We start from the raw sequence: 16,877 nt of genomic DNA, 5'->3' as shown, positions 1-16,877 counted from the left end.
TCCCTTCCCCCTGGGTTAGCAGGAATGCTGGCTAGTCACAGACACACTTCTCTGCCTGCTTAGCAATGGCCTTTCCTGAACATTCCAGAGAGACTACAGGAATCCACAAAAGCAATAGCGTATTTTCTCTGACAATGACCTCAGCCACAAAAGACACACATGCCTGGAGGTCCTGAGGATTTCTGTGCATCTGTGCACACTGATACTGCACAGTCACACTCACTGGAGCATCTGTGGATGCAGTGTGAGCAGGGGCACCCCACCTACTTCCCCGCCATCTCCTCTGCTCCAGTGGCACTTTACCAGCATGCTCCCCCTTGGCCCTTCAGTCTTTCAGTGGCACTATCTAGTGAATTCTGGGGACTGGGGATCAGGGCATGTGGTTCTTTTGCAGGGCAACTGCTGAGCATTACGTGATACTCACCGTGACCAAGAAAAACAATCCATTTTGTTCCCAGAAGCACGGGAGGGTGTCACAACTTCCTGGCTCCTCAGGGTGTTCACTGAGCTCACAAAGAACCCTGACACCAAGTCCACAAATGAGGACCACAAAACTCGGCAGTCCTTCCTAGGAGACCCTGGGCAACAATGTACTCGGGGCTAAAGCCAGAAAGAGACCTACATTCTTCAATCACCCTGACGTGTCTGAGGCACACCACACAGGACCCCGTGAAAGCTGTGCAGTCCCTAATGCTGGTAGAGCCCAGCTGTTTTCAGCTCACCACCCAGGAACAGAACCTGAAGGTCAGAGGTGGCTTAAACATTAGTGCCTTTATTATTACAAAATGCAAACAAACATGAGGCATGCAGTTGGTGACCTGGAGGCTGGGAAAATTCAAGATAAGTGTCCCCAGAAACTGACATATCCTTGAAAATGCAGTCCTTCCTGGAAAATCACCAACAGAATTCAGATCAGGTCCACTGGACCTAAAATGAGCCAGTCCATGCCCTAACCTGGAAATGAGACAGGAATGAGGACCCCACACGGCCTGAGACCACTCTTATTTCCCCCTGCAAACGGGGATGGGACAGAAGTCAGCACCCTGAGAATGTTGGGACCTAACTTTTGCACACTGTGTGGACCTGCCAGGTGATAGAGGTGAAATGAATCCTGCCAAAGAACTGGCAGTGACATAAATCTGGCAAGGGTCCTGGGCAGGTAAGAAGGTGTAACACAACTCCTGAAAGATTCTCACATACTTGGACTGTAAGGAGAATGTCCCCAACGTGGATTTACAGATATTTTAGATGACTCCCTCAGTTTCTCTCTTCCTGTGTGATTACACTAGAAGGAAACTACATCCCAGCACATCTAAAGCCTTTCACTAGTGTGAAGTCTCTGCTGTTGAATGAGGTCAAAAATAATTGTGGCTGGAGGATTTTTCCCACATCGACTGTATTCACGACCTTTTCCCAGTGTGAACTCTCTGGTGTTGAATGAGAGTGGAACTTTGGCTAAAGGATTTTCCACATGCCCCACATTCATAAGGCCTTTCTCCAGTGTGAATTCTCAGGTGTTTAACGAGGTTAGATTTACAGCTAAATGATTTCCCACAGTCACTGCACTCAACAGGCTTTTCTCCTGTGTGAACTCTCCAGTGGTTCTTGAGGTTGGAGCTATGGCTAAATGATTTTCCACAGTCCCCACACTCATAAGGCCTTTCTCCTGTATGGACCTTACGATGTGAACTAAAGCTGGAGCTTTGCTTAAAGGATTTACCACATTTACTACACACATAAGGCCTTTCTCCAGTATGAAGTCTCCTGTGGTGAATGAGGCTGGAACTTCGGCTAAAGGATTTTCCGCATTCACCACACTGATGAGGCCGTTCTCCAGTGTGAACTCTCCGGTGGTAAATGAGGCTGAAGTTTTGGCTGAAAGACTTCCCACATTCGCTACACTCATAAGGCCTTTCTCCAGTGTGAACTCTCTGATGCTGAATGAGATTAGATCTTTGACTAAAACATTTTCCACATTCCATGCACTCATAAGGTTTTTCTCCAGTGTGAACTTTCATATGGCTATTGAGGCTGTAGCTTTGGCTAAAGGACTTCCCACATTCACTGCATTCATAAGGCCTTTCTCCAGTGTGGACTCTCTGATGTATAATAAAGCTCGAGAGGTAGGTAAAGGACTTCCCACATTCATTGCAGTCATAAGGCCTTTCTCCTGTGTGGACTTTCTGGTGCTGAATGAGGTTACATCTCCGGGTGCAGGCTTTTCCACACCTGCTGCACTCATAAAGCCCTTCTGCAGTGAGGGCTCTCTGGTCAACAAGCGTGCCGGTGCAGGTGACGGCTTTCTTGCCTCCTCCCCAGTTCTGATGCGTTCTTCCGCTGTGAAAGACACCCTCACAGGCATCACCGCTGTTTGCCTTCTCACTGAGAGTGGCCGGTTGATGGAGAAAGCCCATGCTGGCTAAGAAGTCCTTCCCAATCTCCCCACAGGAAGAGGATTTCCCTGACACACGGGTCGTGCAGCTCTCTACAAACAAGGCTCCAGCCACAGAACTTCTGTAGGGTATCCTTCTAATGTGCTGCCCCTGGTGCTGTTGAAGGTTGGCAGTGAAATAAAGTTGACTCCCGCACGTGTACGGTTTCTGCCCAAGATGTGTTCCCTGGTGCTCAGGCAAGTGCAAAATCTCTCTCAGGACTGGGCCACACATCTCAAAGGGCTGGGCCTTCTGGGGAGATGAACCTGCCTTGACAGTCCTGATCTGTGACACTCCTTCTACAGAAACGGTCTGTTCAGAAGGTGCTTCCTTATCTCGCACTCCATGCCAACAACCTGAAAGCAGAGAAGTGACGGTGAAGTACAAGTTCAGTCCACTGCAAGGGAGCAAAACCACCACACGTGTAATCTGGCACGTGAAACAATCAGTCCATGAACCCGTTTTCAGGGAAAGAGTTGGGGAAGTTCCTTCAGCTTGAGGAAGCAGCTGGTGTGCACCACTGGGTCCCTAAGGTCACAGAAAGGTGCAGGCCTCACCAGGCACAGGACACTAGGACAGGGTGGGGCCGAGAGGGAAAGGCACGTTCTACAGCTCATTCTTCTGTCCGTGACTCGCAGCAGGATTGTATCTGCTGGTGACATGTGATGCTATGGAGAAGTCTACTTCAGGCCCAGAAAAATCTGACTGAAAAATGGTCAACACGTGTTCAAGGATTATTAGATGCATGTACACCGCAGGACACAACAAACTGGGATAGCACTGAGGAGGGAAGAGCTGAGGAGTGAGTGAGATAAGCAGTGCAGAGATGGGGAGTAGCTCTCACCCGGGAGAGCCATAAAATGACGATAGAAATGACAAGTCAGCAAAGTGTCAAAGAATGGAGAAGGGAAGGTAGAGGTGAGGTGGGGCCACTGGTGTGGCAGCACTGAAACCCAAGTAAAACAGGACAGGTTCCTGATATATTTCAACCAAACCCTGAATTCACGGCCTCCCCCAGCTGCCATGCATCTGGGTCAGGTCCCCTCTGGGCCCATCTGGTTCAGAATGGAGTCATGTCCATCCTGGGAAGCACAGGGGACTCTTCCTGTAGCCCCAGCTGGGGAGCTGCAGGAGATCAGGATGATCCAAACCTAAGGGAAGGACAGGACAAGTCACAATACTCGCCCAGACAACTCAGCACACAACAGACCACCAGAAAGATACTTTGAAATACTAGGTACCTGTGGGCGCGGCTAGAGGGAAGATGGCAGAGTAGTAAAAGCAGGTGTTTCCTACGTGGACGACAACTGCACTGGTAGCATCTATCTGATGTGACTACTTTGCAACGCCAAGTTGCTTTAATTTTGGTCAACTGCAGCTTTCACCACTACCATGACATCAAACACAGACAAAGACACTACAAGAGAAGAAACCTACAGACCAACAGAACTGATGATTACTGGGGCTAAAGGAATCGAGAAAATACCAGCAAACTCTATTTAGCAACACAGTGAAAAAATTATACAAAATGAAAAGCTAGCATTTATTTCTAAAATGCCAGGATTGTTCAACACACAAAATTTGATCTATATAACATGTCGCATTAACAACAAAAGGGAAAAAATCTATCACCTCAATCAGTGCGATAAAACCATCCAAAAAAGTTTAAAACCCTTTCATCATGGAAATACTCAACAAACTATGAACTGAAGGAAACCAGCCTTCCATAATAAAAGTAAAAAATTTAAAGCGTAGGGCAAATATCACACTTGATGGTGAAAGAATGAAAACTATTCCACTATGATCAGGAATAAGAAAAGGATACCAGTTTCCACCACTACTCTTCAATACAGTACTGGAAATTCTAGAAAGAGCAATTAGGCAAGAAAGAGAAATAAAAGGCATCCAATAGAGAAGGAAATAGGATTATCACAGCTCAAGAAATCTTAAAGATTCCACCACAAAACTGTTAGAATAAAAGAACTCAGCAAAGGAAGGGGATACAGACATAAAATGAAAAAAAGCAGTTATATTTCTGTACACTAACAATGAACAATCCGAACAGGAAACTAGGAAAACAATTCCACTTGTAAAGTATCTATCTAGGGTCGGGGGTATACCTCAAATGGCAGAGTGCACGTTTAGCATGCTTGAGGTCCTGGGTTCAAACCCCAGTACCTCCTCCATAAACAAACAAACAAACCTAATTACCTCCCTCCCCCCCAAAAAACCCAGAGAAATAAATAAATCAACAAAATTAAATTAAAAAATAAAAAATAAAAGTATCTATCTAAAGACTAAAATATGTAGAAATAAACTTAACCAAGGAAGTAAGGCTTGTACACTAAAAACTACAAAACATTGGTCCAAAAAATTACAGACAATAAATGGAAAGACTTTTATGCTCACGGATTGGAAGACTTAACACTGTGAAGATGTCAACACTATCCGAGTCATCTACAGACTCAACACAACTGCTATCAAAATTACAAAGGCGTCTTCTGCAGATATGGAAAAATTCATCCTAAAATTCATATGGAATCTCAAGGACACCAAGTAGCCAAAATAATCTTGAAAAACAACAAAGTTGGAGGAGACACACTTTTAAATTTCAAATATTACTGCAAAACTATAGTGATCAAAACAGTTGTATGGCTGGCATAAAGACAGGCATACAGAACAATGGAACAGAATAGAGAGCTCACAAATAAGCTCTCACATATGTGGTCAAATGATTGTCAACAAGGAGGCCAAGACCATTCAACGGGGAAGGACAGACTTTTAGGCCCATGATGCTGGGAAAACTGAATATCCACATGCATAAGAATGAAGTTGGATGGATACTGTATATACATAAATTAACTCGGAATGGATCAAAGGTCTCAACTTAAGGGCTACAACTATAGAACTCTTAAAAAAAATAGAAGGAAAGCTTCATGACACTGCATTTGGCAATGACTCCTTGGATATGACACCAAGGACACAAGCAACAGTCAAAAACAGACAAATTGGACTTCATCAAACTGAAAAACTTTGGTACATCAAAGGATGCTATGAACACAGTAAAAAGCCAACTCACAGAATGGGAGAAGATATTTGCAAACCACATATCTGATAGAGGATTAATATCCAGGATATATAGAGAATTCCTAAAATTCAAACAGCCAAAAACCCAAGCAACCGGATTCAACAATTGGCCAAAGACCTGAATACATATTTCTCCAGACAAGATACACAAATGGGCAAGAAGCATGTGAAAAGATGCTCAACATCTCTAGGCCCGAGGGAAATGCAAATCAAAACCACAAGGAGATACCACTTCACACCCATTAGGATGGTTAACACCTCCTCCTTATAAAAGAGGAGTTGTCAGTAAGAATAGAAGAAACCGGAACCTCTGTGCAGCTGCTATAGAAAACAGTATGGTGGTTCTTCAAAAAAGTTAAAAACAGAACTATCATAACAGCAATTCCAGTTCTGGGTCCAATTCCAAAGGAACTGAAGCAGGGACACTAAAAGGTATCTGTATACTCATGTTCACAACTGCATTATTCACAAGAGCCAAAAGGGGGAGCACCGAAGTGTCCACTGGTGGAATAATGGGTAAACAGAACGTGGTACAGACACACGACAGAATAGTATTCAGACATAAAAAGGAAGGAAATTCAGACACATGCTACAACACAGAAGAATCTCAAGATGTTACTACTAAGTGAAATAAGGCAGACATGAAAGGACAACTACTGTGTAATTCCACCTATATGAGACACCCAGAGCAGTTAAATTCATAGAAGTAGAATGACGGCTGGGGGTGGAGGGGGGCGGCTACTGTTTAATGGGTACAGAGCTTCAGTTTGGAAGATGAAAACCTTTGGTGGACGCACGATGGTGATGGCTGCACAGAGAAGGTACTAAACGCCACTTAGAGGTGGTAAATGTTTTGTCATGTGTATTTTGCCACAATTGAAGCCGGTAAAAAGAACCTGAGCTAAGGAATCTCGCAAGAACGTTTGTGTAAGGAGTGACTATGTAAGTGACTACAAGTCAGACACAAATAAAGGTGAGCTATAGGAAGGGCATGATACTAGGGTGCCATGGAGCTAGACAGTCACCCAGCAACGGAGGGCAAGACAGGTGGGATCCATCAGGATGAACTAAAGAATAGTGACACCCAAGCCTTCCCAGTGAGGCTGTGCGGCAGCAGGTGTTGCAGTGATAAAGGATGAGAAGTAGGCATGTACTCAGCCCAGCCCCAGTTAACAGCACATACCCAGGGAGCTGGGGAAGGAAGCAGTGCCCGTGGCTTCAATGAGGACATACTTACCCCTGGAGAACAGAGAAAGGCAGAGGCTTGCCCAGGGCATAGGGGCAGCTGTAAGCGCTTACCCAGTGAGGATGTCAGTGCCAGGTTCTCCAGCATCACATCGTGGTACAGGCATCTCTGAGCTTCATCAAGGAGATCCCACTCCTCCCAGGAGAAATACAGGGCCACGTCCTCAAAGGTCACACTTCCCTGCCAGGAGACAGACAGATGAAACCACGAACGGTCTCATTCCTCAACACCCACAATCCATCTCCTCACACATCCACCCCATGGCCTTCCTCCTCCTAAGATGCCCGAATCAGAGGAGATCCCAGACCCTGGTGCCATTTGGTGTCTGCTCTCTCCTCCCACTCCCATTAACCACTCTGCTCACGCTAACGTCCATTCCGCAGCCATATGGAGCCTGTTAAGACCTAGACGATGAGATCATCTCTCCCATCCGACCCAGACGTCTGATCCACTACCTCCAGAACAGATGCCTAACTTCACAGGCACTTGTTCCAAGTCTGACGCTTCCTCCCCACAACCACCTCCTTCTCACCAGAAAGAAAGGAGACCTGCAATTCCCTGAACCAGCTCAGTCCCACCTGCAAGGACTTCCCATTTTTGTGATAAGCTTCCACATCTCTTTCCATTCGCGGCCTGAAATGGGAACCCTTCCATGTAAGCCCTGGACTCCACTCAGGACCCTGAGCTACGATTCTCCGGGGCCTCCACCCTCAAGGGCCGGGAAAATGGTAGGTGACAAGTCTCACGACAACGCAAATTTGGAGAAAACAGGGGTTTGGAGAAAACAGTGAGAAACGAGGACACCTCCACTTACCTGTATAGCTTCCAAAACCACTTCTGCATCCATGGAAACCTGCGGGAAGAGGCAGGTCTTAGAGGGATGTCAGCATGGAAACTTGCCAGGGGCTCAGGCCTTCCCTGTACCCGTGGTGGGCACCGGAGCCAGGTAACTCCGGGCCGACCGTCTAACCTCGGTAGGGTCTCTCAGCAGTTGTGTGTCCTTCGAACAACCATCAACCCCCCTCTGCCTCAATGTCCTCATCAGCCATACAATTTGTTCTTCTACTGAACAGCCGTTGGGAGATTTTTCAAGCCTAACTCAGGTCAGGTCTCTCCTCCTCAAAACTTTCCAAGGTTCCCAGGGCCCCACAAGGAAGGTAAAACTCCTCCACCTGCCACTGCAGCTGCGACTCTACCACCTCTGCCCCTCGCAGAAGCAACGTGGGCCCCAGGTTTCCCGAACGTTCCGGGCTGTCCGACCTCCAGGCCTCCACACCTGCAGGTCCCCCCGCCTGGGGGCCCGTCCCCGCGCCGTCACGCCGTCTGTCAGAAACACGGCCCCACCCGCGGCCGCCTCCCCGGCCTGGACCCCGGCGCCCGGGCCGCAGGCACGCGAGCAGGCGCCCCGCACTCGGGGCTCTAGTGTCCGGCGGGAGAGGGCGGTGCGGGCCCGGAGGACGCGCGTTTACCTGAGGCGGGTCCCTCAGCGCGGCCGCCGCCACCGGAGCAACGGGCGGAGCCGAGAGCTGACAGTCGAGCGTCCCGGGAGGACACGGCACCAACGTCCCCAGGCCGGCCTCGCGGGCGGCGATGTCCCAGACCCTACAATCGCCTCTATTCTCTGGGGACGAAGCCTCTTCTCGAGCCTTCTCTGTCTGTCACCTCGGAGCCCACCGGACGCTCCCAACCTTCCCACCCCGAGAACCGCCAAAATGACCGCCACGGAAACACCGGAAGTCCCGCCTTCATCTGGCGCGCCCTCACGGAAATGCCGGCTCTCTGGATGTTGACTGGGTGTGCGCCTCTGCCGCTCAACGCGGAGCTCTCTGGGTAGTGGAGTTCCTCCAGCCACACAGGCCTCCCCCGGGGACGCGAAGCGCCTCTCTCTCAGGAAAAGGGGCCAGCGGCTCCCTGCAGCGGCTCAGAAAGGACCGCCCTGTTCTTCCAGGTCGGGGAGAAGCTTCGCTTCCTCTCAAAGGGGAGGAAGGCCTGTTTGAGGGGACGCGGAAGTGCGCTTATAAAGCCTTCGATCCTATTGAGCTCTCAAGTGTTCAGACGTGAAGCCGTCTCCAGTGAACAGAGTAATTCTCTCTAGCAAGTATATAGTGAACGCCGGCCGGTAGCGGCAGGTGCTTATACATTATCTTATCGCTCTTTAAATGCGCGCAGAGTGAGGCGTTATAGTCATTTTTGTGAGCTTAGTATGTTTTCACAAGGGCTTTAAGAACAAGAAAAAAGTCACGGGTCCACAGTAAGAAGACGAGGCATATGTGCAGCTGTGAAGCAGATGTCTACAGTGGGATCTGGGCTTCTTGTTACTCAATGATAGTTCCCAATCAAGTGAGAAACACCGCCTAATCCATAAAACATAAAATTGTTCTCCGTAAAAAACTAAAACGTTTATAAATGCACATTATTTTCCTAATATGCAGTTGATACTTTAACTATATGAAATATCAAAATAGCTATTATTTCCTAAAGAGTAGTCCTCTGTATATTTCTAACTATAGACTTGCTAGAGAGAATTACTCTGTTCACTGGAGACGGCTTCACGTCTGAACACTTGAGAGCTCAATAGGATCGAAGGCTTTATAAGCGCACTTCCGCGTCCCCTCAAACAGGCCTTCCTCCCCTTTGAGAGGAAGCGAAGCTTCTCCCCGACCTGGAAGAACAGGGCGGTCCTTTCTGAGCCGCTGCAGGGAGCCGCTGGCCCCTTTTCCTGAGAGAGAGGCGCTTCGCGTCCCCGGGGGAGGCCTGTGTGGCTGGAGGAACTCCACTACCCAGAGAGCTCCGCGTTGAGCGGCAGAGGCGCACACCCAGTCAACATCCAGAGAGCCGGCATTTCCGTGAGGGCGCGCCAGATGAAGGCGGGACTTCCGGTGTTTCCGTGGCGGTCATTTTGGCGGTTCTCGGGGTGGGAAGGTTGGGAGCGTCCGGTGGGCTCCGAGGTGACAGACAGAGAAGGCTCGAGAAGAGGCTTCGTCCCCAGAGAATAGAGGCGATTGTAGGGTCTGGGACATCGCCGCCCGCGAGGCCGGCCTGGGGACGTTGGTGCCGTGTCCTCCCGGGACGCTCGACTGTCAGCTCTCGGCTCCGCCCGTTGCTCCGGTGGCGGCGGCCGCGCTGAGGGACCCGCCTCAGGTAAACGCGCGTCCTCCGGGCCCGCACCGCCCTCTCCCGCCGGACACTAGAGCCCCGAGTGCGGGGCGCCTGCTCGCGTGCCTGCGGCCCGGGCGCCGGGGTCCAGGCCGGGGAGGCGGCCGCGGGTGGGGCCGTGTTTCTGACAGACGGCGTGACGGCGCGGGGACGGGCCCCCAGGCGGGGGGACCTGCAGGTGTGGAGGCCTGGAGGTCGGACAGCCCGGAACGTTCGGGAAACCTGGGGCCCACGTTGCTTCTGCGAGGGGCAGAGGTGGTAGAGTCGCAGCTGCAGTGGCAGGTGGAGGAGTTTTACCTTCCTTGTGGGGCCCTGGGAACCTTGGAAAGTTTTGAGGAGGAGAGACCTGACCTGAGTTAGGCTTGAAAAATCTCCCAACGGCTGTTCAGTAGAAGAACAAATTGTATGGCTGATGAGGACATTGAGGCAGAGGGGGGTTGATGGTTGTTCGAAGGACACACAACTGCTGAGAGACCCTACCGAGGTTAGACGGTCGGCCCGGAGTTACCTGGCTCCGGTGCCCACCACGGGTACAGGGAAGGCCTGAGCCCCTGGCAAGTTTCCATGCTGACATCCCTCTAAGACCTGCCTCTTCCCGCAGGTTTCCATGGATGCAGAAGTGGTTTTGGAAGCTATACAGGTAAGTGGAGGTGTCCTCGTTTCTCACTGTTTTCTCCAAACCCCTGTTTTCTCCAAATTTGCGTTGTCGTGAGACTTGTCACCTACCATTTTCCCGGCCCTTGAGGGTGGAGGCCCCGGAGAATCGTAGCTCAGGGTCCTGAGTGGAGTCCAGGGCTTACATGGAAGGGTTCCCATTTCAGGCCGCGAATGGAAAGAGATGTGGAAGCTTATCACAAAAATGGGAAGTCCTTGCAGGTGGGACTGAGCTGGTTCAGGGAATTGCAGGTCTCCTTTCTTTCTGGTGAGAAGGAGGTGGTTGTGGGGAGGAAGCGTCAGACTTGGAACAAGTGCCTGTGAAGTTAGGCATCTGTTCTGGAGGTAGTGGATCAGACGTCTGGGTCGGATGGGAGAGATGATCTCATCGTCTAGGTCTTAACAGGCTCCATATGGCTGCGGAATGGACGTTAGCGTGAGCAGAGTGGTTAATGGGAGTGGGAGGAGAGAGCAGACACCAAATGGCACCAGGGTCTGGGATCTCCTCTGATTCGGGCATCTTAGGAGGAGGAAGGCCATGGGGTGGATGTGTGAGGAGATGGATTGTGGGTGTTGAGGAATGAGACCGTTCGTGGTTTCATCTGTCTGTCTCCTGGCAGGGAAGTGTGACCTTTGAGGACGTGGCCCTGTATTTCTCCTGGGAGGAGTGGGATCTCCTTGATGAAGCTCAGAGATGCCTGTACCACGATGTGATGCTGGAGAACCTGGCACTGACATCCTCACTGGGTAAGCGCTTACAGCTGCCCCTATGCCCTGGGCAAGCCTCTGCCTTTCTCTGTTCTCCAGGGGTAAGTATGTCCTCATTGAAGCCACGGGCACTGCTTCCTTCCCCAGCTCCCTGGGTATGTGCTGTTAACTGGGGCTGGGCTGAGTACATGCCTACTTCTCATCCTTTATCACTGCAACACCTGCTGCCGCACAGCCTCACTGGGAAGGCTTGGGTGTCACTATTCTTTAGTTCATCCTGATGGATCCCACCTGTCTTGCCCTCCGTTGCTGGGTGACTGTCTAGCTCCATGGCACCCTAGTATCATGCCCTTCCTATAGCTCACCTTTATTTGTGTCTGACTTGTAGTCACTTACATAGTCACTCCTTACACAAACGTTCTTGCGAGATTCCTTAGCTCAGGTTCTTTTTACCGGCTTCAATTGTGGCAAAATACACATGACAAAACATTTACCACCTCTAAGTGGCGTTTAGTACCTTCTCTGTGCAGCCATCACCATCGTGCGTCCACCAAAGGTTTTCATCTTCCAAACTGAAGCTCTGTACCCATTAAACAGTAGCCGCCCCCCTCCACCCCCAGCCGTCATTCTACTTCTATGAATTTAACTGCTCTGGGTGTCTCATATAGGTGGAATTACACAGTAGTTGTCCTTTCATGTCTGCCTTATTTCACTTAGTAGTAACATCTTGAGATTCTTCTGTGTTGTAGCATGTGTCTGAATTTCCTTCCTTTTTATGTCTGAATACTATTCTGTCGTGTGTCTGTACCACGTTCTGTTTACCCATTATTCCACCAGTGGACACTTCGGTGCTCCCCCTTTTGGCTCTTGTGAATAATGCAGTTGTGAACATGAGTATACAGATACCTTTTAGTGTCCCTGCTTCAGTTCCTTTGGAATTGGACCCAGAACTGGAATTGCTGTTATGATAGTTCTGTTTTTAACTTTTTTGAAGAACCACCATACTGTTTTCTATAGCAGCTGCACAGAGGTTCCGGTTTCTTCTATTCTTACTGACAACTCCTCTTTTATAAGGAGGAGGTGTTAACCATCCTAATGGGTGTGAAGTGGTATCTCCTTGTGGTTTTGATTTGCATTTCCCTCGGGCCTAGAGATGTTGAGCATCTTTTCACATGCTTCTTGCCCATTTGTGTATCTTGTCTGGAGAAATATGTATTCAGGTCTTTGGCCAATTGTTGAATCCGGTTGCTTGGGTTTTTGGCTGTTTGAATTTTAGGAATTCTCTATATATCCTGGATATTAATCCTCTATCAGATATGTGGTTTGCAAATATCTTCTCCCATTCTGTGAGTTGGCTTTTTACTGTGTTCATAGCATCCTTTGATGTACCAAAGTTTTTCAGTTTGATGAAGTCCAATTTGTCTGTTTTTGACTGTTGCTTGTGTCCTTGGTGTCATATCCAAGGAGTCATTGCCAAATGCAGTGTCATGAAGCTTTCCTTCTATTTTTTTTAAGAGTTCTATAGTTGTAGCCCTTAAGTTGAGACCTTTGATCCATTCCGAGTTAATTTATGTATATACAGTATCCATCCAACTTCATTCTTATGCATGTGGATATTCAGTTTTCCCAGCATCATGGGCCTAAAAGTCTGTCCTTCCCCGTTGAATGGTCTTGGCCTCCTTGTTGACAATCATTTGACCACATATGTGAGAGCTTATTTGTGAGCTCTCTATTCTGTTCCATTGTTCTGTATGCCTGTCTTTATGCCAGCCATACAACTGTTTTGATCACTATAGTTTTGCAGTAATATTTGAAATTTAAAAGTGTGTCTCCTCCAACTTTGTTGTTTTTCAAGATTATTTTGGCTACTTGGTGTCCTTGAGATTCCATATGAATTTTAGGATGAATTTTTCCATATCTGCAGAAGACGCCTTTGTAATTTTGATAGCAGTTGTGTTGAGTCTGTAGATGACTCGGATAGTGTTGACATCTTCACAGTGTTAAGTCTTCCAATCCGTGAGCATAAAAGTCTTTCCATTTATTGTCTGTAATTTTTTGGACCAATGTTTTGTAGTTTTTAGTGTACAAGCCTTACTTCCTTGGTTAAGTTTATTTCTACATATTTTAGTCTTTAGATAGATACTTTTATTTTTTATTTTTTAATTTAATTTTGTTGATTTATTTATTTCTCTGGGTTTTTTGGGGGGGAGGGAGGTAATTAGGTTTGTTTGTTTGTTTATGGAGGAGGTACTGGGGTTTGAACCCAGGACCTCAAGCATGCTAAACGTGCACTCTGCCATTTGAGGTATACCCCCGACCCTAGATAGATACTTTACAAGTGGAATTGTTTTCCTAGTTTCCTGTTCGGATTGTTCATTGTTAGTGTACAGAAATATAACTGCTTTTTTTCATTTTATGTCTGTATCCCCTTCCTTTGCTGAGTTCTTTTATTCTAACAGTTTTGTGGTGGAATCTTTAAGATTTCTTGAGCTGTGATAATCCTATTTCCTTCTCTATTGGATGCCTTTTATTTCTCTTTCTTGCCTAATTGCTCTTTCTAGAATTTCCAGTACTGTATTGAAGAGTAGTGGTGGAAACTGGTATCCTTTTCTTATTCCTGATCATAGTGGAATAGTTTTCATTCTTTCACCATCAAGTGTGATATTTGCCCTACGCTTTAAATTTTTTACTTTTATTATGGAAGGCTGGTTTCCTTCAGTTCATAGTTTGTTGAGTATTTCCATGATGAAAGGGTTTTAAACTTTTTTGGATGGTTTTATCGCACTGATTGAGGTGATAGATTTTTTCCCTTTTGTTGTTAATGCGACATGTTATATAGATCAAATTTTGTGTGTTGAACAATCCTGGCATTTTAGAAATAAATGCTAGCTTTTCATTTTGTATAATTTTTTCACTGTGTTGCTAAATAGAGTTTGCTGGTATTTTCTCGATTCCTTTAGCCCCAGTAATCATCAGTTCTGTTGGTCTGTAGGTTTCTTCTCTTGTAGTGTCTTTGTCTGTGTTTGATGTCATGGTAGTGGTGAAAGCTGCAGTTGACCAAAATTAAAGCAACTTGGCGTTGCAAAGTAGTCACATCAGATAGATGCTACCAGTGCAGTTGTCGTCCACGTAGGAAACACCTGCTTTTACTACTCTGCCATCTTCCCTCTAGCCGCGCCCACAGGTACCTAGTATTTCAAAGTATCTTTCTGGTGGTCTGTTGTGTGCTGAGTTGTCTGGGCGAGTATTGTGACTTGTCCTGTCCTTCCCTTAGGTTTGGATCATCCTGATCTCCTGCAGCTCCCCAGCTGGGGCTACAGGAAGAGTCCCCTGTGCTTCCCAGGATGGACATGACTCCATTCTGAACCAGATGGGCCCAGAGGGGACCTGACCCAGATGCATGGCAGCTGGGGGAGGCCGTGAATTCAGGGTTTGGTTGAAATATATCAGGAACCTGTCCTGTTTTACTTGGGTTTCAGTGCTGCCACACCAGTGGCCCCACCTCACCTCTACCTTCCCTTCTCCATTCTTTGACACTTTGCTGACTTGTCATTTCTATCGTCATTTTATGGCTCTCCCGGGTGAGAGCTACTCCCCATCTCTGCACTGCTTATCTCACTCACTCCTCAGCTCTTCCCTCCTCAGTGCTATCCCAGTTTGTTGTGTCCTGCGGTGTACATGCATCTAATAATCCTTGAACACGTGTTGACCATTTTTCAGTCAGATTTTTCTGGGCCTGAAGTAGACTTCTCCATAGCATCACATGTCACCAGCAGATACAATCCTGCTGCGAGTCACGGACAGAAGAATGAGCTGTAGAACGTGCCTTTCCCTCTCGGCCCCACCCTGTCCTAGTGTCCTGTGCCTGGTGAGGCCTGCACCTTTCTGTGACCTTAGGGACCCAGTGGTGCACACCAGCTGCTTCCTCAAGCTGAAGGAACTTCCCCAACTCTTTCCCTGAAAACGGGTTCATGGACTGATTGTTTCACGTGCCAGATTACACGTGTGGTGGTTTTGCTCCCTTGCAGTGGACTGAACTTGTACTTCACCGTCACTTCTCTGCTTTCAGGTTGTTGGCATGGAGTGCGAGATAAGGAAGCACCTTCTGAACAGACCGTTTCTGTAGAAGGAGTGTCACAGATCAGGACTGTCAAGGCAGGTTCATCTCCCCAGAAGGCCCAGCCCTTTGAGATGTGTGGCCCAGTCCTGAGAGAGATTTTGCACTTGCCTGAGCACCAGGGAACACATCTTGGGCAGAAACCGTACACGTGCGGGAGTCAACTTTATTTCACTGCCAACCTTCAACAGCACCAGGGGCAGCACATTAGAAGGATACCCTACAGAAGTTCTGTGGCTGGAGCCTTGTTTGTAGAGAGCTGCACGACCCGTGTGTCAGGGAAATCCTCTTCCTGTGGGGAGATTGGGAAGGACTTCTTAGCCAGCATGGGCTTTCTCCATCAACCGGCCACTCTCAGTGAGAAGGCAAACAGCGGTGATGCCTGTGAGGGTGTCTTTCACAGCGGAAGAACGCATCAGAACTGGGGAGGAGGCAAGAAAGCCGTCACCTGCACCGGCACGCTTGTTGACCAGAGAGCCCTCACTGCAGAAGGGCTTTATGAGTGCAGCAGGTGTGGAAAAGCCTGCACCCGGAGATGTAACCTCATTCAGCACCAGAAAGTCCACACAGGAGAAAGGCCTTATGACTGCAATGAATGTGGGAAGTCCTTTACCTACCTCTCGAGCTTTATGATACATCAGAGAGTCCACACTGGAGAAAGGCCTTATAAATATAGGGAATGTGAAATATCTTTTAGTCCAAGATCCAAATTCATCAATATCAGAGAGGAAACCCTGGAGAACGGCCTCATCAATGTGGTGAATGTGGAAAATCCTTTAGCCGAAGCTCTACCCTCATTCACCACAGGAGACTTCATACTGGAGAGAGGCCATATGAATGCAGTAAGTGTGGGAAATCCTTTAAGCAAAGCTCCAGCCTCAGTTCACATCGGAAAGTCCACACGGGAGAAAGGCCTTATGAGTGTAGCGAATGTGGGAAATCCTTTAGCTGCAAATCTAACCTCATTATCCACCTAAGAGTTCACACTGGAGAAAGGCCTTATGAATGTCAGGAGTGTGGAAAATCCTTTAGCTGCAAATCTAACCTTATTAACCACCTGAGAGTTCACACTGGAGAAAGGCCTTATGATTGTGGAGAGTGTGGAAAGTCCTTTAGTCAAAGATCCGTCCTCATTCAACATCAGAGAATTCATAGTGGAGAAAGGCCTTATGAGTGCAATGAATGTGGGAAATCTTTTAGCCGAAAGTTTAGCCTCATTTACCATCAGAGAGTTCACACTGGAGAATGACCTCATGAGTGAAAGGAACATGGGAAATCTTAGCTACAGTTGCAAACTCATTAAACACTTAAGTGTTCACACTGGAGAAAGGCCTTATGAGTGTGGGACGTGTGGAAAATCCTTTAGCCAAAGTTCTGCTGTCATTCAACACCAAAGAGTTCACACCAGCAAAAAGTCCTGAGTGCAGTTAATGTGGGAAAAATCCTTCAGCTGCTAATCTGACCTCATTCAATACCA

At 48.0% G+C, this 16,877-nt stretch overlaps 2 protein-coding genes across 2 annotated transcripts; one reads left to right on the top strand and one right to left on the bottom strand.

Moving 5' to 3' along the window:
* Positions 1 to 751: 751 nt before the first annotated feature.
* Positions 752 to 8,681, bottom strand: LOC105082490 (uncharacterized). Its single transcript, XM_074370918.1, is given in 5 exon segments — positions 752 to 1,403; positions 1,405 to 2,788; positions 6,819 to 6,945; positions 7,580 to 7,618; positions 8,235 to 8,681. Coding segments are annotated over 4 exon segments (1,635 nt in total). The 5' UTR covers positions 7,613 to 7,618; positions 8,235 to 8,681; the 3' UTR covers positions 752 to 1,312.
* A 785-nt stretch (positions 8,682 to 9,466) lies between these two features.
* LOC105074429 (zinc finger protein 552) lies at positions 9,467 to 16,794 on the top strand. The gene is given in 5 exon segments (XM_074370921.1): positions 9,467 to 9,906; positions 10,523 to 10,561; positions 11,196 to 11,322; positions 15,353 to 16,114; positions 16,117 to 16,794. Coding segments are annotated over 4 exon segments (1,455 nt in total). The 5' UTR covers positions 9,467 to 9,906; positions 10,523 to 10,528; the 3' UTR covers positions 16,650 to 16,794.
* The last annotated feature ends 83 nt before the right edge of the window (positions 16,795 to 16,877 follow it).

Source organism: Camelus bactrianus, chromosome 9, assembly GCF_048773025.1.
Source record: "Camelus bactrianus isolate YW-2024 breed Bactrian camel chromosome 9, ASM4877302v1, whole genome shotgun sequence".
Lineage (NCBI taxonomy): Eukaryota > Metazoa > Chordata > Mammalia > Artiodactyla > Camelidae > Camelus > Camelus bactrianus.
The sequence above is the reverse complement of the archived record's forward strand: the minus strand, read 5'-3'. Positions and strand labels throughout refer to the sequence as shown.